Source organism: Lycium barbarum, chromosome 10, assembly GCF_019175385.1.
Source record: "Lycium barbarum isolate Lr01 chromosome 10, ASM1917538v2, whole genome shotgun sequence".
Lineage (NCBI taxonomy): Eukaryota > Viridiplantae > Streptophyta > Magnoliopsida > Solanales > Solanaceae > Lycium > Lycium barbarum.
In genome coordinates this window covers 7,257,906-7,283,316 of record NC_083346.1, presented here as the reverse complement: position 1 = coordinate 7,283,316, position 25,411 = coordinate 7,257,906, and the positions used below count along the sequence as shown (strand labels likewise).

The 25,411-nt window shown below is 32.9% G+C and overlaps 1 protein-coding gene and 1 long non-coding RNA gene across 2 annotated transcripts; one reads left to right on the top strand and one right to left on the bottom strand.

The window, feature by feature from the left end:
* Positions 1-2,071: 2,071 nt before the first annotated feature.
* On the bottom strand, positions 2,072-9,098 carry LOC132614008 (phosphoglycolate phosphatase 1A, chloroplastic-like). Its single transcript, XM_060328341.1, has 11 exons — positions 8,779-9,098; positions 7,054-7,121; positions 6,809-6,901; positions 6,664-6,735; positions 6,432-6,503; positions 5,516-5,575; positions 5,358-5,410; positions 4,836-4,933; positions 3,983-4,082; positions 2,655-2,758; positions 2,072-2,572 (listed from the first exon to the last, which is right to left on the bottom strand). Exons 1-11 carry the CDS (start codon positions 9,038-9,040, stop codon positions 2,466-2,468), a joined length of 1,089 nt encoding a protein of 362 aa, XP_060184324.1. The 5' UTR covers positions 9,041-9,098; the 3' UTR covers positions 2,072-2,465.
* Positions 9,099-20,995: 11,897 nt separating this feature from the next.
* LOC132614223 (uncharacterized) lies at positions 20,996-22,823 on the top strand. Its single transcript, XR_009572217.1, has 2 exons — positions 20,996-21,287; positions 22,563-22,823. It is a non-coding gene; the product is annotated as an uncharacterized LOC132614223 (long non-coding RNA).
* The last annotated feature ends 2,588 nt before the right edge of the window (positions 22,824-25,411 follow it).

Sequence of the window (25,411 nt, the reverse complement as noted above, 5' to 3'; positions counted from 1 at the left end):
TAAAAGTACGCTTAGAGAAAATTTGAAGAAGAGAAATTCGAGAAAAAAGAAATAACGATTTAAATTTAACACAAAAGTCGCTAAAGAAATTATAACATCAAAAGATTTAAAATTATATCTTTGGGTGAGGATAAAAATGCACTAATTTTAGACACATACGTCTCACACAAATAATGAGGAATAACATCAAGAAGATGAAATATAAACGGTCAAGAAATATATACACATATTTTCTTAAAATGATGAAGTTGGTCTATACTTAAAAATTTAAGATTACAATAGATGCTAACGCATGAAAGCGCTTTTCAGTGTTGTTGACTAGAAAAAGATAATGACATGAAACTTGGTAGGAGAAGGTGTATTTTAAATCTGTCAATTGGAGAATTAAACCAAAAAAGACATATATGGAAGAAGCGGACTAAGTAAAATAATTTATTAATATTTTCAATTAATTGAATTATAATATTTTCTATAATAAAAATTCCATAATTATATTACTAAAAGGTACTCTCTCTGTCCTAATTTATGTGACATAATTTGATAGGCATGAATTTTATTTTATTTTAAAAAAAGAAAGATCTTTGAAACTTGTGATTTAAAACAAGTCATAGATAGTTGTGTGGATTTAAATTATTTCATTAAAGATAAAAGGGAAAGTTTTAAGTTAAATGATTTTTAAACATAAAAATATATCATTTTTTTAGATAGACTAAAAGAAAAAATATGATATTATTTTTGTATTGGGACCGTGCTAGCACAGGCTTTCATCATCTTGTAATAAAAGATAAAGGAGAGAGTTATTTTTAATTTGAATAGGAAGAGTGTACTGTCGTGTTATTATTGAAAAAGTAACAGGGCTTTGATTATCGATTATTTTTAATTTAATCGGGCATCGAAGAAATTAGCTTTGGAATTTGATTGTGTTGTTTTGGATCTAAAAGTTTTTGAATTCATCAATTGAGAGAGGAGATGAACCAACAGTAGTGTACTGTATTTGAAAAACAAAGTCTTTGCCCTTAGGACACTCCTGAAAGTATGGCTGGAAAGACTGAATCACCCATAAATTGCGGAGGCAAGAGAGATTGGTGAGGGTACATTTGTCTTTTTAAGAGTGTGTATTAGTTCGGTTGAAATGTCGTGGGGGATACGTAAATATGAAATATCGAATAAACTCTCAATATTCTAGTTGCCCCTTAAATTTATCAGGATATTTCATTTAGATCTTCGAATTAAGTCATGTTCTGATTGAACATCTCAATTCTTAATAAAGCGTTCCAATTAGATATTTTCGGTACAAATTTTGATTTTTTTTTCCATTTGTTTTCATTCATCTATCTATTAATTAGTTAAGTTAATCACATAAAACATGTCACCTTCTTTAATTATACGTATTCGCTTCAATAAGTCGTAAACCCTAGACATTTTTTATTTGAGGTTGATGCGTATAATTAAAGAATATGAACGTATTATGTTCAGAAACTAAAGTTAAATGTGAACGTATGTACAACTTTTTAATAATTGTCTTAAAGAGTATCTATCTAGCCGATGAAATGTTTTGTGAGTAGCAACGTTTTAAGTCCTTCTAAAGTTGTGTTGTTAGACATTTCACGTTTGTCAAGATCTTTCTTGTAGCTCTAATAAGTACTTAACCATTTATCTTATGAGCAAAGTAAGGACAGTCTCTTCCACACCTACTTACTTTTATTTATTTATATAGAGATGACAACATTTAATATTGCATAGACATTAGAGAATATACTTAATTGAAGGCAAAATAAAATAACTTATTCGCCACTCGCTAGTCATTATAATTTGTGCTATCGTAGCTATTGACTTGAACATTCGTGATCAATTTCCACTAGTTCACCATCGAGAAGTTTAAAACGATGAATTCCATAATCAGAGATTTTGAGTTCGAGCTTCGAAAGTAGAAAAAAGAAACCTCGCAATCCCCCCTTTTATGACTTAACAAAGCGCAAATCCGAATTAGTCGGGCCCAAAGCGGATATCGAAAACTGTTTTGATTTGCTTGTAATTTTTCTGTTTTGGATCTTGTTATCACTACAAACAATAACTTTGAAATTGAAAATATGGTATAAAAATAAATGTTTTACAATAGTCTTCGCATTCTACCTTCATAAAATGGAACCATATGCTCATGATATTCCATTGTCTTGCATCATTATACACCAACAAGGAAAAAAGAATGAAAAGATAAATCACAACATCATGATTCATGATGAGTGTAGTTGAGCTTAGACTTCATTTTTCCAAGAACCATTATTATATCTAGAAAGTTTAAATTGGCTTTCTTTACATTGCATTATTACGCAGTTTCTCATATGCCTAATTTCAACCTCCCATCTTTTAGCTAAAGGGGAACCTGGATGCACAATTGAAGTGCATTTGTAAATACATATCAGCACAGAGAATGGAATCACCACACATGTAATCAGTGGACTTGCTCAAACTGCAGTCGCTTTGATGGACAGGAAATCAGAAATCTTGTTGGCGTAGAAGTCCGGTTGTATAGAGTTTTTCGGATCTTGAAGCATTGATAAAGATGTCACACCTAAAAACAATTAAAAGATAGTATTGGATGACAAACTTTGAAGCATATGCCTAAAAGGAGAACAAATTTTCCTTTCTGATACCTGAGAGAACAAGAAGAGTTTTGCAGCCACCGTTTTGTCCAAACAGTATATCAGTATCTAGTCTGTCACCGACCATGCATATTTGGGACTTCTGAATGTTAAACCTGTTGTGATAACATTAAAGAAGATTAAGACAGAAAAGTTATTGAACGTCCCGTTATTTGCACATCTAACTACCTAGCAGATTGGAAAATGCATAATAAAAACTAGTCCTTTTTTTTCTAAAAATTTCCTATCGTTCCACATAATGCCCGTTTTATGCTGATTGAAGTTAAAATATTGTTTTTCGTGAACGTGAACCAAAATGATAGAAGAAACTAGTCTACATAGATCAAGAAAACCTGCTTGGTCCGCCACAATGTTATAGTGTTTCATTTCACAAACATATCTTAGCAACTAATCGTGTCGATCCCTGATCAATCTTCAAATGTTCATAGTCAAAGAAAAATGTCTGAAATGTTTGATGAGGTAATTAGGGTTGAATGCGTAAATATGAGCAGCAAAAGTTCAACATCACTCTTTCTATTTCTTTTATGAGAGACACATATTACCTACATAAAGCATGAAGCAACCATATAAGTCAACTGGTCAAGATAAAAGTATAATTACTTCACATGCAATTTGAGAGCACTAATCAAACTTGATCTAGAAGTAAGGTAGTATAATTGTAATATCATAATTGAGATGAGTCTCATGATAAAGCATTCATCATAGGATGATAAAGTACCATCACCAACCAAACAAGTATACATATGAGATAATTTAGAACCATAGCGATTATATAACGGTAGCGAAGAGTAGAGGTGGAGCTGGGTGGACGCACAGCAGTTCAATTGAATCCCAGTCAGAAAATTATTCTGTGCAGAAAATCAATTTTTCGCATATACTCTATATAAATTGTTGAATCTCCTTGATATAAGGGAAGATTTTATCATATTGCAAAGGCGGTTCAAAAATTGTTTTGGTCATAAGTTTAAACCCTGGGTATGACATTCTTGAATTCCCTTTTGAAAATCCTGCTAAAGTTACACGTTTCATTTACCTGTATTGGCAATGTGAAAATCCTGCATTTATAGCTATTCAATCGTTATAGCTAAAAGTATGGGCATCACAAGCTTTTGAAGCAGCATTAACTTTTTAAATTTGTTTAATCTACTAAATTATAGCAAATCCAACATAATCAACCTGCATTTTAATTTTGTTTTTGCCAACGCACTAATGTATAAAACTTTGATGACTAGAAGAATCATGCAGATTTACACACAAGAGTTCAAGTAAAGAAGATCATGTAGGACGAGACATGATATCATAGAAAGTTAGTGCCATACTCATTAGCCACGTAGTCCATCATGAAGGTTGAGGGCTTTCCTACAACAAGTGGTTCACGTTTTGTAGAGCCTAGGATCGCACCAACCATTGAGCCACCACCTGAAGCAACAGAACAGCAAGAATGTATCTTAGTTTAAACATGGCAAAAGACTTTAATGGCTATGACTATGTAAAGTTGATCAAAGTTGAAACCATATTAACTTTAGAAATAAAATTAACCACAGTAGCATCTTAACATGACATTAAGTAGATGACTGTATAAATACTAGTTGAATAAATCTCATCATCGTTCTAACTATTTAGAGTTCCTGTTTAACGATTAACAAAGTTTCTCCAAATTAGTTCAGTAATGACTCATCAACATTTCTTACAGAGGCAAAAGCAAATGACATGGCTCAGAAAGGCTCTATAGAATAATGACTTGGACCTGTGCAACAAAAGGTAAAAGAGGGAAAAAAAATGTAGTGTACATCACAATCGCAATAACATGTGGTAAATTCTGACTGCACGAAACAGTTCTTATTGTAAATAATAGTGTAAGTCAAACATGACGAATACAAAACTAATAATATTGGTACTAGGTAGATCTAACAGCTTGATAATTACATATCCACAATACGACAGTATCTGTTTGCAAGGATTCAATTTATACTGATAAGATAAGTGATTGTGAGGAAATGATCAGCAAGTCAGAATTCACAAATTGCAGCTCAATTATCACATGATAATTCTCAGTTGGACAATAAGACCAAGTTCAACAGAGAATGGGTTCAACAACTATCTTCTACAGTGAACAGTCAGCTCACATGACAAACATGTGAAACTAACATTAAAGCATCAGATGGGAATAACCTGCCCATTCCTGAGCATCTGTAAGATGGGTAACAGCATCACGGTTTGTAGCAATAAAGAGACATCCTGGATTTTCACGTATACACAGGGTAGCATACCTTCATTACAAAAAGCAAGTTAGAGATGTGTTTTAACAGGTCAGAGAATCTTTATACAGACAGATGAATGCACACATAGGAAGCCTATACAGTTATAGGCTTATAACAAGCAAAATACCCTTCACTTTTCCCCGTATCTTGTCTTCAATACAGGTTTTTTACGTGCAGGTAGTAATTCTAGTCTGAGTCAGGTCCTCTAGCAAGTAATATTTTAGCGTGGGATAGTTAAAAAAGTACTATATGAGTCGTTAAGTATATAAAATCCGCAAATGCATGAGAAAAGCTCCTAAGCACACTACTGGTTAAGCGTAAAATTCCATCATGGCAACCACATTTGCCAAAACAAAGTAATCACATTGTTAGATACTTTTAGATATTATGCGGCAGGGAATATTAATACAGAAAAAGTAAAAAGGAAACTCACTGAATCTTGTGGTAGTTGAAATAGCGGTCAAATCCAACAACAACAGCTCCGACCTGAAACGTGTAGAAGCAACTCAGCACAATATATTTAAAAGAGAGTAGAACTTGGTCCAATTTAAACATAGAACAAATAAATAAGAAGCACGAATTGAAGCATACATCCTTATCCTGCTCCATCATATATCCTGGCTTTAGCTCTATTTTCTTGTCACCATCTTCCTGTTAAAAAAGAAAACACACCATTCAGTTCAAATGTTTTGGAATCTATTTATTAACACCTATACAGTTACAGGTTACAACCATCTGAACTTCAATTAATACCAAAAGTTTGATGATATCCGGCTGAATATAATCATAACGTGCCCAGATACTCAATATTAAACCTACTAATTGAAGCCACATAAATCCATATGCACCTAACTTTCCCAGATATACATTCTTTTTCTCTTTGTACTCTAAAAAGGTCAGTTGTTCTGTCCCTTTCCTAACTAAAATTGGGAGTTTCCACACAGGGAAATGCCAGGTTATGTATCTTATTAATTTCTTGAATCCCCCCTACTGTTGGAATGATAAAGCAAAATACAACAAGATGCACTTGTTCTTTCTCTTAATGTCATTTGCAATCTTTTTAAAAGAGTCTTTTATACTTCTTTGGGGTGAATTTAACGAAAACATGAATTTTGGTTGAAAGATACAAATTGACATGTATTCTCTCTATCTTTTTTAACCATTATTTTTTTGCAACTGTTATCTCATTCTTCTTGTCAAGTACAAGTTTTATGCTACAAAGAAAAAAAACATAACAAAGACGTACAAAATGAAAGATATACATTCAATTAAAAACAATGGTCACGGTATAATTCTATAAAATAAGAGAACACAACATATCTCTAGTTCCTTAGGTTAGTTAGCTACAACGAGAATAGAAACATCCACCCGTAAACCATCAAACCAATTTTAATAATTGGTTGATTTATTTGAGGTGAAAAATTATCATAAGCCAAAAGCTAGTAACTGTAAGGTATATCAGAGCTTATTCATAAATTACAAAGGACTATTATTTGTTTGTACGTACTGGTCCCCCAAGATGTTGAATGCCAGCTAAATCAAGCTCCTTCAAGATGCCTTCCTCACCAACAATGTACACCTTAAAAATGCAAACCAATTAAATGAGTAGGTAAAAATTACAATGCTGATAATGGATCTGAGCTTCTTAAGAAACATTTTAGGTTTTTAGCAGTGTGTCTAAATCCATACTACTGATTCTTTTTTTTTGGTAATACACTATGAATTTCATTGTGACTTACCTTTTTATCTTTTGGGAAGTCAATAGACTTCAAATAAGCAGCTGCAGCAAAGGATGAAGCAAAAATTTCCTCCTGGAAAGTGACTTGCCATTAGAACTATTGATCCACTAGTCATAGATATGAACTAGAAGAGCCATAAACTTACCTCGCTGACGCTAAGACCAAGTGTTTCAAATTTTTTACCATACTGCTTTCTCGACTTTGTTGAGTTGTTGGTAACAAAAACTAATTTTTTCCCCTGGAGAATGAAGTTACCCAAAAGTTAGATGGACCAGCCAGTTCTCGCATAGATGATTTTATTGTCACCGTCTTTCTTAAGAAACAGTAGTTTTGGTTGGAATCACTATAAATTGAATGATACAAGCAATCTTGTAATGTTCAAACATTAACCTTTTCCCTGAGCAAATCCAGAGTTTCAGGGACCCCGTCTATCAGTTTATCTCCTTTCCATATGACTCCTGTAGACAATGGAGGGAAAAAAAGGACCTTATTTTAAGTAACTTATGCAACTTTTTGGCTTATCATATTAGGAACACATAACAAACATTTCTTTTCAGTATAATTAAGAGAAAAGATGATGAGGGAAAGGAAAAGAAATCTAGAATGTCATCTCTGTTAAATATGCTAAGAGAATAAGGTAACTTACAAAAGCTTTTCTGCTAGTTCCTATATCTTTCTGTGGAAGCGACACATTATGATAGGCCAAAGTTTGAACATGATAATCTACAATTTGATGTTCTTTACTATCTGAAAGAGAGGGGGCATCTTGGATATAACCAACCAAATTACTTTTACTTAAAATGCTCTACATAGTATGTTATATAGTATTATAGTGTGTTCTTTATAACAACATTTTGCTATAGCAGCCAAATTTATCCAGAAAAACGACGCCGCTATAAAGAGGTTTGACTGTACTAGGAAAAATCGTAATTCACATTCTTCCTAAAGTTATTTCATTTAGGTCATGCCACTATCACATAAACAAAGGTTAAACTGTATCATACTCTAGGGTACTCATCTTTGATTCTCACTACGTAAAAGAATTAGTTCAATACACCCATCAGATGCCATATTTTGGCCAGACACTATACCTAAAATGACTGTTGAAAATGTGTCCTTTATAAGAAGTTCTGGCTTTAAGTTCCTCACTTTGATTTATTCCTTTGTGCTTACTATCTATTTCTCCACCTCATGAATGGCATTAGACCTTATACATTGCTAGCTGAAAAGATTGGGAAGCTACGCATAAGGTACAAGGATGCTCTTAATGACACGAGACCCTTTAGGGAAAACTGTATGGCCTTGGCTCAAAGCGTACAATATCATACCATGTTAAGACACCATATTAAGGGTATATTTGCGCTGATTTTATAGTCTGTTTGGCGATGCTGTCAAAATCTGCCTGTCTTGAAAAATGAATGTCGAAAATGTACTTTTGGAGAGTAGCAGTTTGTGTGTAGCTAATCAATTTAAAAAGCATTTTTGCCAAATTTAAACATTAATTTGTACTTGGCCAAAGTCCCAAAAGCATTTCACTAAAAAAGCTATTTTTTCCCTCTTCCGAAAAATATTTTACCACTCAAAAGCAAATATTTTTTCATTAAAAGCTTGGTCAACACCTCAATTTTCTAAAATGAGCAGTTTTGGCTTCCCAGGAGCTTGGCCAAACATGTTAATAAACCCACTAATCCTAAGTTGTCTATATCATGAAACAAGTCAATAAAAACACACCCAAAAATTAAAAATCAAACACCTTTGACTACACCTTTCAGAAAGAGAAAAGAAAACGGGAAAATTACTCTTTATGTCTATTTTTGTAAATATTTACGCCACGTAATTCATACTTTGTCTATAAACACTCAATTCAACATATTTGTGTATAAACACCTTTATACAAGGTTGATACAGTATGTATAACGCTTTCCCAGTTATAATGTTGTATACTAATATTGCATACTGGACTAAGTGGCGTAAATATTTTCAAAAGCTGTATATATTTTAAAATATCCTCTTAAAAAAAAAAAACATCATAATTATGCATACACTTGACACCCAAATTAACATTAAATTAAACAAATACAAAAAAAAAAAAAAGTATAAGATAGAAATTCAAACCATCACAATCAAAGATGAAGGTTTCAACAGAATCAATTAATTCTCCAGGATTAGTAAGTGGTTGAGCTGAAGCTTTAGTAACAAAACTTGATGCTGTGGACTCCATTCTTGATTTCTTACAATTCCATTTAATGGATTTTGCAGAATTGTACAATGGGTTAGAAATGTAAGGAAATTTCTTAGATAATATTTTGGCGTTACTAAATAAAAAAGTTGTAGTAGTAGTAGAAGAAATGGTTGCTGTTACTCTGCTGCTTAACATTTCTCTTTTTCCTTTTTTGTTTTCCCTTTCTGTTAACAGCAATAACTGATTTGAGGTTATTACTTAAAATGAATATAGGAAAAAAAAAAAAAAAAAGATAAATGGTAAGTTATTAAATTATAAATTGGGGGTGACGTGGGAAATTGAGTGGATGGAGATAGATATATCTTAAGATGGAAAATGCAAGGCTGGAAATTAAGTTTGTTCTTCTTCTTCTTTGCTTTCTTGTTTTCATTCGTTTGTTTATTTTTATATTGTATGGACTAGAGATTCAATGTTTTAAAAAGTTTCTCCAAGTATATAAAGACCAAAAATTTGTTAAACATGTTTTTTTTTTTTTTTTTTTTTTGCTCTTTAGGTTCATTAGAAAGGGTAAAGTGGATGTATATAGTTGCATGATTTTTTCAATTTATGAGACCAGAAGGACAATATCGACTTTAGTTTTTTTAGAATATATGAATATTAAGAACGGTTGCTGAAATTGTGTTGTATGTGACTTAGTAATTGGTTTCGAGATTGTCAACAATACAGAAGGTCAAGAAATGAGTGATGGAAAAAGTTGAGATTCGATAACGAATATAAACAAAGAAAATCATACAATAAGGAACAAATAATAAAAAACGATCAACAAGATAAACGTTAACAACAAAATGCATGTGTTACACTTGGCGGAACTTTGTCATTTGTAGCAATGTCAACTATCTCTCATAAACAATATATTGAAGGAATAAGTATTTATGTTGTTTTTGATTTTCCCCCTTTTTTTTTCCCTAATGAAAGATGACTTCATTTTTATTTTTATTTTTTAAAAAGGGTGTTTTGGGGGGGTGGGGGGTGGGGGGGTGCAACTTTTCCTATAATTAATTAGACAATCTATTACCATGTTTTTTTCGTAAACATGGTGTAAAGAGGATTTTCCGTTATCTAAAGAAGAAACCTGCGGTCATTCAACAAATTTATAAGGTAGATTTTGAGAAGGTGATGAAATTTGGTCAATTAATATATGAGAATCTGTTCCCACAATCAATATAAAGTATTGGCTCTACGTTCCTTGTCAAATTCTTTTGACTTTTTTTTTTTTCCTCTTCAACAGTTTTCTTGTTTTGATTTCAGGTGCTTGTTGTTTAATTGGTTCTTTGACAATCCAGATTAGGTTGGTATCAACCATTCAATTGGTTAGACTGCACAAATTCTTTGATCATTTTGTTCAGTTTATAAAAGACATTAAAAAAGAAGTAGCACGCTTTGTCCTTCAAATGGACTGGTCTTTAATTTTTATCGTTCAAATGGGATGGTCTTTAATTTTTGTCCTTCAAAATCAAATTCATGCGTAGCGGGGCATGAGTGATTGAGTTCTTTAAAGGCGCGGGCATAACTTATTGATATTATGATGTATAACTTATGCCCCTCTAGGCATAAGTTCGATTTGAGGGACAAAATTAAAGACCAATCCATTTGAAGAGCAAAAATAAAAGACCAACACAAAATAGGGACACAGGTGCAAATGACCCTTCAAGTTCAAAACACACAGCAGTGTAATAATAATGCCCAAAAACTTTGTGAGTTGTGCCAATGCAGACTTTAGGAGAGTGCTCAATTTACTAAATTTAACAGGGTCATTTGCACGATTAGCCTTCAAAGGCACTGGTCTTTAATTTTTGGCCCTCAAATGGGTGGTCTTTAATTTTTGCCGTTCGCCTAATACATGAGGTTTGGGTTCGAATCCTGGTTCAGTAAAAAAAAAATTGCAAGCCAGAGTTTTGTAGCAAAGTCAGGCCTATTCGGGCTAAAATTAGGCCTCAAGTAGAGTTTTGCATCTGCCTGCAGGTAGAGTTTTGCATTCAAAATTCTGTCTGATGCAAAACTCTACCTTGCAAAATTCCTTCTTCTTTTTACTGAGCTGGGGTTCGAACCGAGAACCTTGGGATATTAGGCTAAGGAAAAAAATTAAAAACCACCAATTTGAGGGGGAAAATTAAAGACCAGTGCTTTCGAAAGACAATCCGCATAAAAAAAATGAATTTAACAATAAGTTCCGTTTGGGCTATTGAAATAAAGGGGCAGATCTAGAGGTCTGTATACGGGTTCACGAGACGAATGGCAAATTTACAATATTAGTGTATATTATGGGCATCCTGGTAATTTAGTTTAAAGTACAGATCATTTCCTTCATTTGCCTTTTAGATGACATCTGTATTCCACGTGGTAATTGTGAGGCTTCTTTGTAAATTTTTGTAAGCAAATCTTATTGTTCATCTCTCACTCTCTATCTCTCTCTTTCTATTTCTCACTTCTTCCTTTTTCCTTTTTGTTCATTGTTTTCTTTTTCTGTTTTTATTTTCTTTTGGTGGTTTCGTTTCATCATTTTGACTTTTCAGTTTCCACGCTAAAGAGAAGCACGAAAATGGATAGCGTCTTTGTGTTTACTAGGGTGGGCACAGTTTGGGCCAACCCGAAATTCAAATCAAAATCCGAACTTTTTAAATATTTGGTTTGAATTTTTTGGATTATGAATTGGACTTTAAATTTTATTTTTAAAATTTATGGATTTCAGATTGGATATGGATTTAGTACAATGGATTTTTGGATATCCGAAAATTCGAGATTTTTATACCTTTTATCTAAACCACATATATCCAATATTAATAAATCTAATTTTTAAAGGTCCAATAGATTAGTACCTAAGGCTCTACCTATTAAAAATACTAAATTGAATATACAATTTTCTACTAAATCAAATATAATATAGGGTTTTCTTACTTCTCAAGTCTCAAAAGTCTCACATTAGTGTCACCCATGGCAGAGTTCTTTGTTATATTTTCATATGACTACTTAGATTTTATTTTGTTCATTTTCACTTTGCCAGAATGCTTTTATTTTGGTATGGATTTACTATATTGGACATGATTTGGATTTGTTAATCCTAATTTAAACTGGAATGCTTTTTTTACCGAGCAATTAAGATTTAGATTTACCTCTGTGGAACTAATACATGAATTTTATTCCTAATAAGTTTACCTTAAGCCTCAAGAGTCAAATCCGAAAACCCGAAATATTCAAACCGAATAATCCGAAATCGAACCTAAAATATCCAATCCAATCCGCACTTATTTGGATTGGATTTGGATTGTAATTTCTTCAATCCGAAAACCGAATATCCAAAACGAAAATTTCATATCCAATCCGATGGCCCGCCCCATATGCCTCCTCTGCTTATGCCACTGGTGATGAACTCACTATAGCTATTCAACGGCAAACTCAGATAAATAAAGGCTGCACAAGACGAAAAACTAATGCTTTAATGTTGAGTTCAAAGAGTAACCTCACTTGACTTCAAGCTGGGGAAGGCTAGTTCAAGAGCGCCCACCCCTAGTGTTTACTATGTATTTTCAACCATGCATGTGTTAATTTACAATGATAGGCACTTTCTAAATTACTTAAAGTCTTTTTCTTTCTCGGGCTTCCAAAGATGCACGCTGTTGTTGATTTCCTGTTATGTGATTGTATATAGTCATTTTCTGATTATTTAGTCTTCTTCGGCTACGATGGTTTTGCAACCAGATTGCTCTCTAATTTTAGGGTCTACCTGATTACATCGTTCCACTATTCATAATTTGTGAATTTCAATTTCTCAATACATGACATTACTGAAAATTTAAGATTTATTTAGTCGGAATATATCGGTCGCAAAATTTTAATTTCACTAGTTTTTCAAAGTAGAAATTGCTCAGGTCGGAAAAAAGAGACATTCTTTTCGATAATAAGAGGTAGTTTCTACACTTTTTTGTTCTGATGTTATATGTTTAGTTATAGTGTTAAGATGGTTGTGCTTTATATTTCATGCATATTGTATATAAAGAAAGATATGCGTACTTCAAGAATAAATATGTTTACCTTACAAAGTTTAGACTCTAATATAGATAACTCTACGAAACACTTGAAACAGATGCCTAACAATAAAAAAAGATAAAATGCAAATTCAATAGATGGGGAACGTCCATATCTTGGTGCCAGTAGTTAAGAAAATCTAGGCGACGCATCGTGTACAAAGAAATGGCACTGAAAAAATACTAGAGGCAAAGAGATTGAACTGGTAGATCTACAATGAACATAGCACAAAAGTATAACAATGACTCAGAAACAATCTCCAATTTTTAATATGGTTTTCCTAAATATAACCCCTCAACTTGAATTTGGTAGCAGTTTAGTCCTCTCCTACTTTGCCTATTGAAAACTTAAAGAATGATTGTCCAAAGAAAAAAATTGATAGATATTTGGAATGTCCATTGTGGATTGTGATTGGAGAGGGAAGAGGATTTTTTTTTATTTTTAAAAGAAGATGGCGTTTAGTATATTCAAGTGTTTGCTTATTCAAGTTGTACATTCACAAAACCAGGGATAAATATCTAGCTAAGCTTCTATAGCTGGTTGCTTATGTAGACGACATAATTGTTGCACATTTTTATTTTTATTTTTTAATCCTGATCTAAACTAACCAAGTAGAAGTTAAACGTTGAAAGAATTACTATAATGTAAAATGTAACCAGTTCTACTCCTGGATGACATAAACTATAGTTACTACAAGTCTACATTAAGGTAAAGGGAAAAAGTAACTCAAAAGGAAGCCAATTTTGTTAATAATGAGGTGAGCAGAAAAAACAGAAATTAATTTGCTAATAGGACATCCTATGCATAACTCCATTCAATAAAAGACCGATTCTGATTATACATAAACACTGAGGGCGGAGTCCTGTTCAAACACTTCTTAAAATAGACGGAGATGGTTATGGGTTTAATTAAGCATAGAAAATTTATTTTTGAAATCTCTATACAAGAACTCAGGCGCATATGTCGCTTGAGAAGATATTCAACCAGCAATTTCCAACTTTTGAGACTTGAAAAATCAAAGGCAGTCAGTTCAACTATGATGTTGAATTTAGGCAGTAATGCACAAGGAAATGCTCTTAAAGTAAGTGAATAGGAGAGAATAGGATGGTGTAGTATATATCATGAATTATAGGAATTACTCTGAACCATAGCAAACCATACATATCCTATTCCTGGAGTTGTCAGAACTAGCATGTGTATGACCAAAAAAAAAAAAAAAGGAGCGGAAATGTAGTGAGGTTTGTGGATTGAAACAGAGATGTCCATACATGTGCAAATTGAGGGGAAAAAAATTATAAAGAGTGAAAGGCAAACAGGAGTTCAAGCTACATAATGTGATCCTACTGAGATTTTTGTGTTATCGTTGTTAATGTGGGATAGATGAAGGATCTGCCTTAATCACCTGATTTTATCATCATTAATTCTTAAATGATCAGCATATGATAAGATATGAACCTTAGCAACTACAGTAATTGTGAAATTATTGATGCGAGTCTAATTGTGACGTTGTGAGCTGATGTAAGATGAAGTTGATGTAAGATGAAGGATCCCAAGAAAGTGCTTGAAAGCATATTGTGCACTCCTGTAACTCATATTTCTTGAAAATGTCAACTTCAGTTAAATATGGAACTCTTTAACTTTCGTTTGTTCTACGAATTTTATGGAACTGTTAATTTCATGTACGATGTCCCAGGATTATGGTTGAAACCAAATGGAATCCTGTTGGTAGTATTTGAAGAATAGGGAGTGTGACTCGATAGGAATTTCTTTGGTTAGAAACTCAAGCTTAGCTTGAAAAGGTACGCTAAATTCTTTTTCAATTAGCTTAAGTTTCTTTTTGGGCAAAACGATGCTACAATTGCCTGTGGCACTGACTGATTCAAGATTTTGATTTTTTTTTCAGCTCATTAGCTTTAATTTGTAGCAGCAAAAAAAAAAAATGTATGTGCTTATTTATTGTAGAGGCTTAAGGGCACTATTAAAGAACAGATAAATGATATCGGAGAAATGGTTAGCTACTAACTGAATGAGTGGAACTATTATTCAGTCATTGCTGAATCCGTTGTGTGCAATTGAGGTAGTTGAGCGTTGAACTTATTATTATGTTTTTTTGGAGAGAGATGCAATCAATAAGGTAGAAAATATGAATGAAGTGAATGGGTGTTGCTTAACCACTTTGTGAGCTGAATATTGCATTATGAAAACAAGAAACTTTCCAAGTTGCAGATAAGATTATGTGACGAATTTAGCAACTTTAGTATTATTGTAAGGTGAAAATGTCTGGGTATAGTTCTACTCTGAATGACAATGCTGAATATTAGACTAGCAGCTAAGTTTATACTGATTTGAGTTGAAAATGCCATAATTTCTGCGAAGGCGCTGGCTAAAAATATTCAATAATCACTACATGTCTCTTCAACTTTACCTCTTTAAATTTCCAAAAGAGATGGGCAACCATGAAGATATAATTGGATGGTGTTGTAACTTGAGAGCCCATAGTGTTTGTCTTTTGTAGCTGCAAAGTGTTTCTTGGAATTTAAAATCAAGAAAATTTTCTGCTTTCTCAAAGTAATTAAACAGATAAGCCCTTTAAATAGAAAGGGCGTTTGCTAGGTGTTCTATTTAATTAGTCTCATTTGTACATGTGGTATATTTAATTTAGTTTCCTAAGACAGTTGACAACAATAAATTAACAACAATGACTTTTTATGTTTTCAGAAGAGGCAAAAGATAGAGACAGTGCCTATTCCTGAAGGTAGGGATATCACATTAGATGATTGCTTTATAATTTGAATGTGTTAGTTGTGACCTATCACTGTTATCTAACTTTGTATACTCTTCTTTTTCCAGAATACCCAAATGCACTATGTGCTGCCAGCTATAGCTGCTTGAATCCAGATTTATACCATCACAGCTTTCGTCTTTCTAGCTAGCTCAACAATGTAAGAGTATAACTTTTGATCTATAAATAAATGTGCATAATATGAAGTCCGCTTTTGTACACCAACATTTAACTTAATGGTACTGCTTCCTATTTTTTAACTCCTACTAAACAGTTAAAACAAATAAGGTACCTTCCGATAGTTGGATCACTTTTGTACTCCAGTATTGCAAAAATGGCAGTGCTGAGCACGGGCACAGGCCATCTCTCTCTCTCTCTATATATATATATATATTAACTGAAGGTCGATATAGGAACCATAAAAGTTAAGTTTTGGATCCGCCTCTGTTGAAAAACATCAATTTATTTGATCTTAATTGTGTTATTAACTTAAACACTTTTGGGTATCTCTAAATTTGATAGTAATCACCTAAATCCTTTTGAACTAAGCTTGAATTTTTAGTCCTTGAGATTCAGTTTGAGCTATTGTTTCATTCTTGCTGAATTCCTTTCTTGTTCATTGTCATGTCGTTCTTGTTGAATAGTACGCATAATATACTAGAACGCTTTATAATATGTAACTTTTTAATAATTTGATAATTTTACTAGTAAATAGCATATTTTACTTAAAAATTATGGGCGAAAATACTTTTCACTGTAAAAATTATTGATAATGTATAGAAACGATATAAATGAATAAAAGTTTTTAAGAGATCTTTACACAACCTGCTAGATTTAGTGCTTACTTTTCTTAGCCGACATACATACACTATACATTGATTATACATGATTAAACACCAAAAAATTGCACCCAATGACCTTGAAAATGAGTGGTCTTGAACATAACTCTGTTTGCCCCATGGGTAAACCTTCAAGGTCAAGAGGCAAAGTTAACCTTGATGGTTTGCTCATGAGGCAAAAGTCAAAAGTTCAAGGCTGCCTACCTCCAAGGTCATTCTTGTAAATCACTCATTATACCTGAGTTATGCAAATATCATACATTCACAAATTATTTTTAGTTTAAGCGGTTGGGTAAGTTGCTATTTCGATTGATTTCCTTTTTAACAAGACAAACCACTATACCGATCCAGCAAACGACATGTGATTGGGTTTTTTGATTTGGGTTGGACCAACAGACCAGGCCAGCGGCCCTCATTTTGATGAATAACTTCAGAAGCCCATATTCCATTGAGTACTACTTAGAGCCCGTTTGGATTGGCTTACAGCTTAAAGCTGTTTGCAGCTTATAAGCTGAAAAAAATAAGTTGGGGTAGTCTAACTTATTTTTTTTGGCTTATAAGCTGTTTTCAGCTTATAAGCTGTTTTAGATAAACTAAGTCAAATGGGTCCAATTATTTTTTTGAGCTTATTTTAAGCATAAAATGACTTTAAGCTGGCCAACCAAACACTCAAAAAAGCTGAAAATAGCTTATTAGCCAACTTATAAGCCAATCCAAACGGGCTCTTATTGGGCAATTTGGATTGTCCTTTGTTGGGGACGGTTTTTTATTTTTGGGAAAATAACTTTTTAATATCACTTAAGACACTATTTACAAAATATAAGGATATTTTTCTTATTTACAAAACATAACAACTTAATTACAAATTATACCAGATTTGAAAAAATTTAAAGTCCCACCCTTCCCTTTCCCAAATCATACCAGATTTGAATTTTTTTTTTTTAAAAAAAAAAACCCTTCACTTTCCCTTTTCTCAGCCGCCCACCCTTCCTTCCCCTTCTCTCCATTCTACTCAACCTCTGCTTCAGATCTGGGAATTATAACAGATGATTATGTTTAGCTATGTTAAAATCGCCAAGTTGTGGGGACTCTTCGTGGGTTCGATCAGTTCATGAATTTGGTTATTGACAACACCATTGAGGTTAATGACAATGAGAAAACTGAGATTGGCATGGTGGTAATTCGGGGTAATAGTGTGGCGACAAATGACAATTGAAGCACCGGAGCTTGTTGCCATACCACAGTAATATGAATAAGGCGATTATTAGAGGGGTCCTTATCTACATTCAAAATATTACTGCGCTTATGGAACCTAAGTGAATTATGTATTGTACCTAGATTTAACTAGGCTTTGACTAGATGAAAGTTGACATGAATTCCTTCCCAAAAAAAAAAATCTAACATGAAGTTTATACAAAATTTTATACATTTGTATACATACTTCATATCGTTTTTATAACGTTTTCATACACGAAAAAATGTGAGAATTCTAAGCCTTGAGCGAGATATACATATTTCATATAGTTTTTATACACAAAATTAAGTGAAATTCTTAAGCTTTGAGCGAGATATACATATTTCATACAGTTTTCATACACAAAATATTGAGCGAAATTTTTAAACTTGAGCAAGTTATACACATTTCATATAGTTTTCATACACAAAATCTTGAGCGAAAATTGTAAGCCTTGAGCGAATTTTTTTGTATATGTCTTGTAAGAAATCTATCGTTATGTTTTGTAAACTGCAAAGTATCGTCATATTTTGTAAATATACACTATTATTATGTATATATACGTCATTCTCCCTTTTTATTTTTGTTCCTCAAATCAGTGGCCCTTAAATTTTGGCCTTAGCTAAAAGCCTCTTGGTTTCGGGTTCGAATTCCCGCTCAGTAAAAAAAATTTTAAAAATTAAAATTGCAAGGCATAAGTTGGATTCGCAAGGCATAAGTTGAGTTTCAAACTCTGCCTTAAGACAAATTTTTTTTTTTTTAGAATTTTGCAAACCTCTGCCTTAAGGTCTGACTTTGGGCAAAAGTTAGGCCTTAAGGCAGAGGTTTGCCTTAAAGACCTAATTTTGAGTAAAAGTTTGTCTTGCGAATCCCAACTTCTGCCTTGCGTTTTTTTTTATTTTTAACTGAGCCTGGATTTGAACCCAGGACCTCTGGATGTTAAGCGAAGTGCAAATATTAAAGACCACCAATTTGAGGGACAAAACTTAAAGACCACCCCCAAAAGAAGGACAATCCGCGCAAAAAAATGCTACATATATAGTTTACCAATCTCTGCTTAAAAAAAAAAAAAAAAAAAAACACCCTGAATTTTTATTAATTCAAGCAAGCAAGCAAACGGATCGTAACTCGTTTGGCCAAGTTTTAAATTAACTAAATAAGAAGTGTTTATTTAAAAAAATATTGAAAAATTTGGAGAACTAGTAGTTTGGCACAAATTCTCAACTCAACTTTTAGATTTTGGTCTTACTGGTCGCGTCATCAGCAATGGAACCTGAAATTCTAATAAAAGATTTTTTTTAAAAAAATGTAAAATACACACGTCTATGATCCGAACCAATATTTAAAATAGTTTTTGAATTACCCGGGCCATTGCACTAAAGCCTCTCCTTAGGAAAATTGCAACATTTTATAAATACGAAGAAATCATATTTACACATTATAATTTTACATCTAGAGGTTGCATATCTTTACAATAAATCAGATCTACATTGTTTAAACGGTTCGTAGAGATATATATATAGAGAGAAAGAGAGAGAGGGGGGGGGGGGTGCATATCTTCACAATAAATCAGATCTACATTGTTTAGACGGTTCATATATATATATATATATATATATATATATATATATATATATATATATATATATATATATATATTATTACTTTTTCTACATTAAGACAAGCACAACTTATTACGAGTGTGTTTGGTATGGAGAAAAACTTTTTCTGGAAAATATTTTTCAATTTTCTCATATTTGGTTGGTCAAAATGTCGTGGAAAACTTTTTCTCTAGGAAAATAAGTTCTTGAAAATGAGGAAAATGACTTTCTTAATTAAAGTAGGGAAAACAAGTTCCACAAGTAACATTCCAAGTTCATCGTCTCCTCTCCACCCACTCAACATTCCAACCCCTACCCTTGACCTTCCCACACCCTGCCAACCCCGAATCCCCACTCCCCACCCCATACACCACCCAAACTACCCCCACCCCACCACCCCTACTACCCCAACCCACCATTTAACCACCCCCACTACCTCCCTCCCCACCCCTACCCCCAACCCCTACCTCTCACCTCCCTACCACCACCCCGTATCTCTCAACTTTGCAAAATTAGGCACTTTGTGAAAGTAGTAATTTTCAAAAATAGTAGCTTTACAAAAGTAATCACTTTAGTAGCTGCTTTTTAAAAATATTACTTGTGAGAAGTAGCTACTTTTCAAAATTAGTCGTGTTGCAAAAAAAAGTCACTTTTAGAAAATAGCCACTTTGTGAAAGCAGATACTTTTTAAAAAAATAATCACTTTTTGAAAGTCCCAATTTTTATTGTAGTTAATGTGAAAACAATATTTTTCCATAGTAACGAACACACCCTACGTTTCATCAAAATATTGTAGTTAATGTGAAAAACACACTAATGATCCACACCTTCTTTACCAATAGTTTTTTTTTTTTTGCCAAACTCATCGGGAGACACTTGTTGTTGCTAACATATTTCACTTAAACACCTCAACTAAGCCTCGTACCTATTGAACACTCAGACTACATCGAATTTGTTTCAATTAGACACTTTTTTGGCAATCTGCTAAATATACAAAATGTGTGTATTACACTCGCGGCTGACATAACATATTAATTAAAAGAGGACACGTGGCATTTGGTTGCAAAATAATAATTTAAAATAAATAAAAAATAAAAGGAAAATGCCACCCCTACCAGACTACTACCGAACTAACAACCTCCACCCCCATCCCCACGCCCGATCTCTTCCCTTTCTTTTTGGCTTTCAACTTTAGCACCATAACTGAGATCTCCACCATAACTCCATTTCTGAAACAATGAAGTAATGCAACGACCCACCCTCGCCCCATCTGTAACAGCCCAGTATTTTTTCAAGTGTCTTGAATTACTTCCTTATTCATAGTTTATTTAATTTTAGCGGTCTTGTACCAAAGCAGATAATTATGAAATATATTCATATAATATATATGTAGATATATTTAGTTGTATATATAATTTATAGGATATATTATATGAAAAGGCAGTTAAGTGAATAAGTGGGAAAAGAAGTGGGCAGGACCACTTTCATTTTGCTGCCAATGTTAATATGTAAACGTGTGAGTGAAAATTAGTGAATGTACTTAATGATAAAATATGTTTAAGTGGGAAAAGAAGGTCCACTTTCATTTTGGTGCCAATGTTAATATGTAAACGTGTGAGTGCAAATTAGTGAATGTAGTTAATGATAAAATATGTTTAAGTGGGAAAAGAAGATCCACTTTCATTTTGCTACCAATGTTAATATGTAGACGTGTGAGTACAAAATTGGTGAAGTTTATAAATGATAAATTATGCTTAAGTGGGAAAAAGTGGGGCAAGCCCACTCCCTTTTTCTTCTACCAAGGCATTATAACTTTGGGACTTTGTCTTGGTTTCGGACGAGAGAAATTGTCAAAGTGGCGTGGTGAGTTGGAAAGAGTGGAAATTTCATTTGCTGTATCCAGGTATTGTACTTAATTCCATTCCTTAGTTATGTTTGATGAACTGTAATAGGATGACTAGCATAAGTAATTCATACTGAATAATGCCAATAACCTATCTTTGAAGGACAAATTAATTATGGAGTCATGATTGTGTTTCTTAGGCCTTGGCAATTGAAATGGTATTTATTAAGAGGCAATACCTTTCTGGATTACAATTTTTCTTTGCAGGGAATTCATTTGGCTTAGGGGGAAATAACATTAAATATTATTTTAATATAAGAAGCAATTATTAGGCAAACCTTGGAGGGACCAAATAGCAGTAGATTGAAAGTGGGTTTTCAAAGTGATGAATTTGTGAAATTTTCGTGCACTGTGTTCAGTGCCAAATTTTTATTTCAATTATTTCCTTCTTTATATATTACGGCTATGACTATTTGGAGACTATATCATATTTTGAAATTTGTTTATTAGAAGTATTATTAAGATACAGTTTGATCATTCTATGGAAATTATGAAATTTAGTATAAAATATTGACATTGAACCGGTAGTTTACGAATTAGGAACATGAGATTTGACCCATTAACTTGGACCCGTTATTTATGATATTGAATAGATTGAGGCTATCGGAAATCGTTCGAAGAGAATTTGGCATTTCGAGAGAGACTGCGTTCCGGTTATAAGGCAAGTGAGGCTTAAACTCTTAGTTTACTTGCTTTTCTTAAAAAGCATATGGTTGTGTTGTATGTATGCATTTAAACCGTTTAGTTCATGTGAGTGGGCAAGCATGATCTAAATGGGATAATTTTCAAGTTTCTAAAGTAATGACCGTATGACTCCTTTAGCGTAAATTTGCTTAAACAGATACTTTTTAAATAAATGTAAAGTCTGGAAATGGTATTGATTGGATGTATGTTCCACTTATCGTATTTTTAGAGGGGCATATTTCCATAGGTCCCATTGATGTTCAGTGAGAGATTGATGCTAGAATCTTAAATGACCCGGGTAAGATGGGGGTAAATAATACCCTCTCCGGAAGACGGGGTAAGACATAGACAAATACGTACTATGTCCCGTGAGCATAGATTCAGATTTAGAGTACTTCATGTTTTGGCTGGTTGTGCTTCATGATTTTTGCTTTAGCTTCAGTGTTTGTATATATTTAATATACTTATACTGTGTAATTGCTTTTATGCATTATCAGGAATTTCAAAGACTTGCCCCAGGGGTAAGCTGAGAGTGTCGATGATCTTGCTGGGTTTTTTAGACTCATACTTGTTGATGTTATATGTGTGCAGGTGTGGTTAACGTTGACCAGATAGCCGATACTTGATTCATTCCAGCTTTGTTCAGTCCAGTTCAGTAGAGGTGAGCCACCATTAGATCATGGCGGCCTCTTCTTCTTTAGTTGACTTAGTAGTATTCCGAGCTACGTCTCGTACTTTTATATTCAGACTAGCAGTTCCATGACTTAGACATTTTATGGGGTTTATGGGCAAGACTCAGTATTTGTATTTCGTTTCTGCACTTCTCTTTATACTATGAGACTTTGCGTATTATTCATTTTAGTAGTTAATTTTCTCATGATTTGCTTAGAGGGTTCGCCTTATGGGTAGAATCTCGTCAGGTGCCCGGTCACGACCTGAGTGTCAGATTTGGGTCGTGACACCATCGCTGCCTCAACCCTACCCATTCCTCCACCCGAGATCGTCTTTTTCCATTGAAAAGAGAGGAAGATTAGGAAAATTCAGACTTGGATCCTTAAAAAATTCCCGGCCACCTCCATTTTTTCCGGCAGCATATTTTTTCGAGCAAAGAAATCTCTTTTCATATTACTGTATATTGAAAGCTAGTATATTGGAAGAAGAGAAAACAAAGCTTGTTCTAAGGCTGGAAAGAGAGAACGACGGGAAAAATTCAGATCTGAATCCTCAAAATTTTTCCGGCCATCTCCATTTTTTCCGGCAATATATTTATTTGAGCACAAACTCTTTTCATATTAATTTATATTGAAAGCTAGTAAATTGGAAGCAGAAAAAACAAAGTTTGTTCTCCAAGATTTTCAAGCCACATTTAATGCTCATGCTTTCACTTGAGGTGAAGGAGAAATGGTGAGTGATGAAGGAGAAATGGTGTTGTTGGTGGAGTAACCGGTGGTGGAGAAGATAAGGGGAGAGAGAAAAAATTATTTACCTATTTTTTTTTTTTTTTGACACTTGTCTTTTAATTGGGACCCACATCAATAGCATATACGTTTCTCACGCTCTTTAAAGAACAGTATAGTGCATGCATGTGTCAAGAGGTGTTCAAATGACATAATTTATCTTGTTTTGAGAGTTCAGATAATCAACGTTTCAATTAAAGAATCTAAATGAAAAATCTGAATAAGTTCAAAAATTCATATACGACTTCAACCTTTTTTTTATAACCACTGGCATCACTCGTCTCCATCAAAGCAGCTGTTGAAGATAAATTGATGCATCAAAGTAATTACAGCTCATGTTGTAGGATACTATTATTATCTATAATAGTAACCTATGTTCTAGTACTCTAGCACTTAAAAAGTTTGTTGAAAAAGGGTCCCAAATAACCCTATACCTTTCTTTTCTTATTGGCCCCTCAATTTATTATGTGTAATTTGTGGTCGAAAAGTTTTCCATACCCCCGCCCGGCAAAGCCCGGAACCTAAATGACCCACAAAAAATTGAAATGAACCAAAATACTTCGAGAAAAAAAATTGTTATCAAACTACATCATGCATTAAAGAAGTTAACTGATCTGGTGGGTGTTAGGTCCTTTAACGCACTAATATATTACGTTAAACAAGTCCCACTAAAATCTCAACCATATGACCCAAATTTTAGCTAAGTATGAACATATTTCATGTATATCATGTTTATCCTTATTTAAAGCGAAAAAAAGGTAATATTCATTCATGTATGTTTATTTCTTTCTCCTTAATTAATTATTATTGCTCTTAATGTCCTTCATTCATAAAAAAAGTTACATATTAAATTTAGAGTATAGATTTGTAGCTTGTTCGGTCAAGTTATTAAAATCACCTTATTTTGAAAAGTGTGCTTCAAAAAAATACTTTTGGCGAAAAACAATTTGTGTTTGGCTAATTAATTTATAAAACACTTTTGAGCAGCAATTAATGTTTTGCCAAACTTTTAAAAAGTGCTTCTAAGTGTATTTTTCACAAATTGTTGTTTCAAGATTGTGCTTTTAGAAAGAAGCTATTTTTTTAGCTTTTAAAAAATAGCTTCAGAAACACTTATTTTCTCTCAAAAGTTTGGTCAAATACCGCACTTTTTTTTTTTTTTAAAAAAGCACTTAGTCAAAAAAATATTTAATTTAGATTTTAGATTTAAGTTCATGAGGTGTATACTTTTTAATGGTGAAATTTTTAATTAAGGAAACTCGAGTCAATTTTCTTTATTAAAATTTTCATGGTAAAAGTTTAACTTCTGTTATTATAAAATTATAAGACATGCGATTAACTTTTAATGATAAAAAATTAGAAAAAATTTAACCTATGAAAAGTTAAATTAACTTTTTTCCTTTGAAATAAAAAATGTTAACTCCAATTTTGTATGGTAAAATTTTAACTTTTTGTGATAAGAAATTTAACTTGAGTTAACCTTTTTTATTAAGTTTTTCATGGTTACGGTTTAAATTATTATTTTTATTAAAAATTAGGAAACTTGAGTTAACTTTCTTGTAATAATTTTTTTTTGGGAAAACGTTAACCTATGAAAAGTTAAATGTTTTCTATGATTTAACTTTTTTTGTAAGAAAACAAAATTAACTCAACTTTTTCATGGTAAAAGTTTAACATCTTTTAATTAATTATTAGGAAACTTGAGTTAATTTTCTTGTAATCTTGGAAAAAGTTAACCTATGAAAAGTTAAATATTTTCTATAATTTAACTTTTTTTGTAAGAAAAAAAATTAACTCAACTTTCTCATGGTGAAATTTTATCTGTTTTTTTTTCCTAATTTTGTAAATTTAACTTTTTTATTTTTATTATTTTCGATCATGTGTTCGGTACCCACACTGGAGCCCGATTAATCCAGATTCGAGTCGCGTAGGGCCTAATCGGGGGAAGCGCTCCCTACCAATGGTTTTTCCATACTCAAAGCT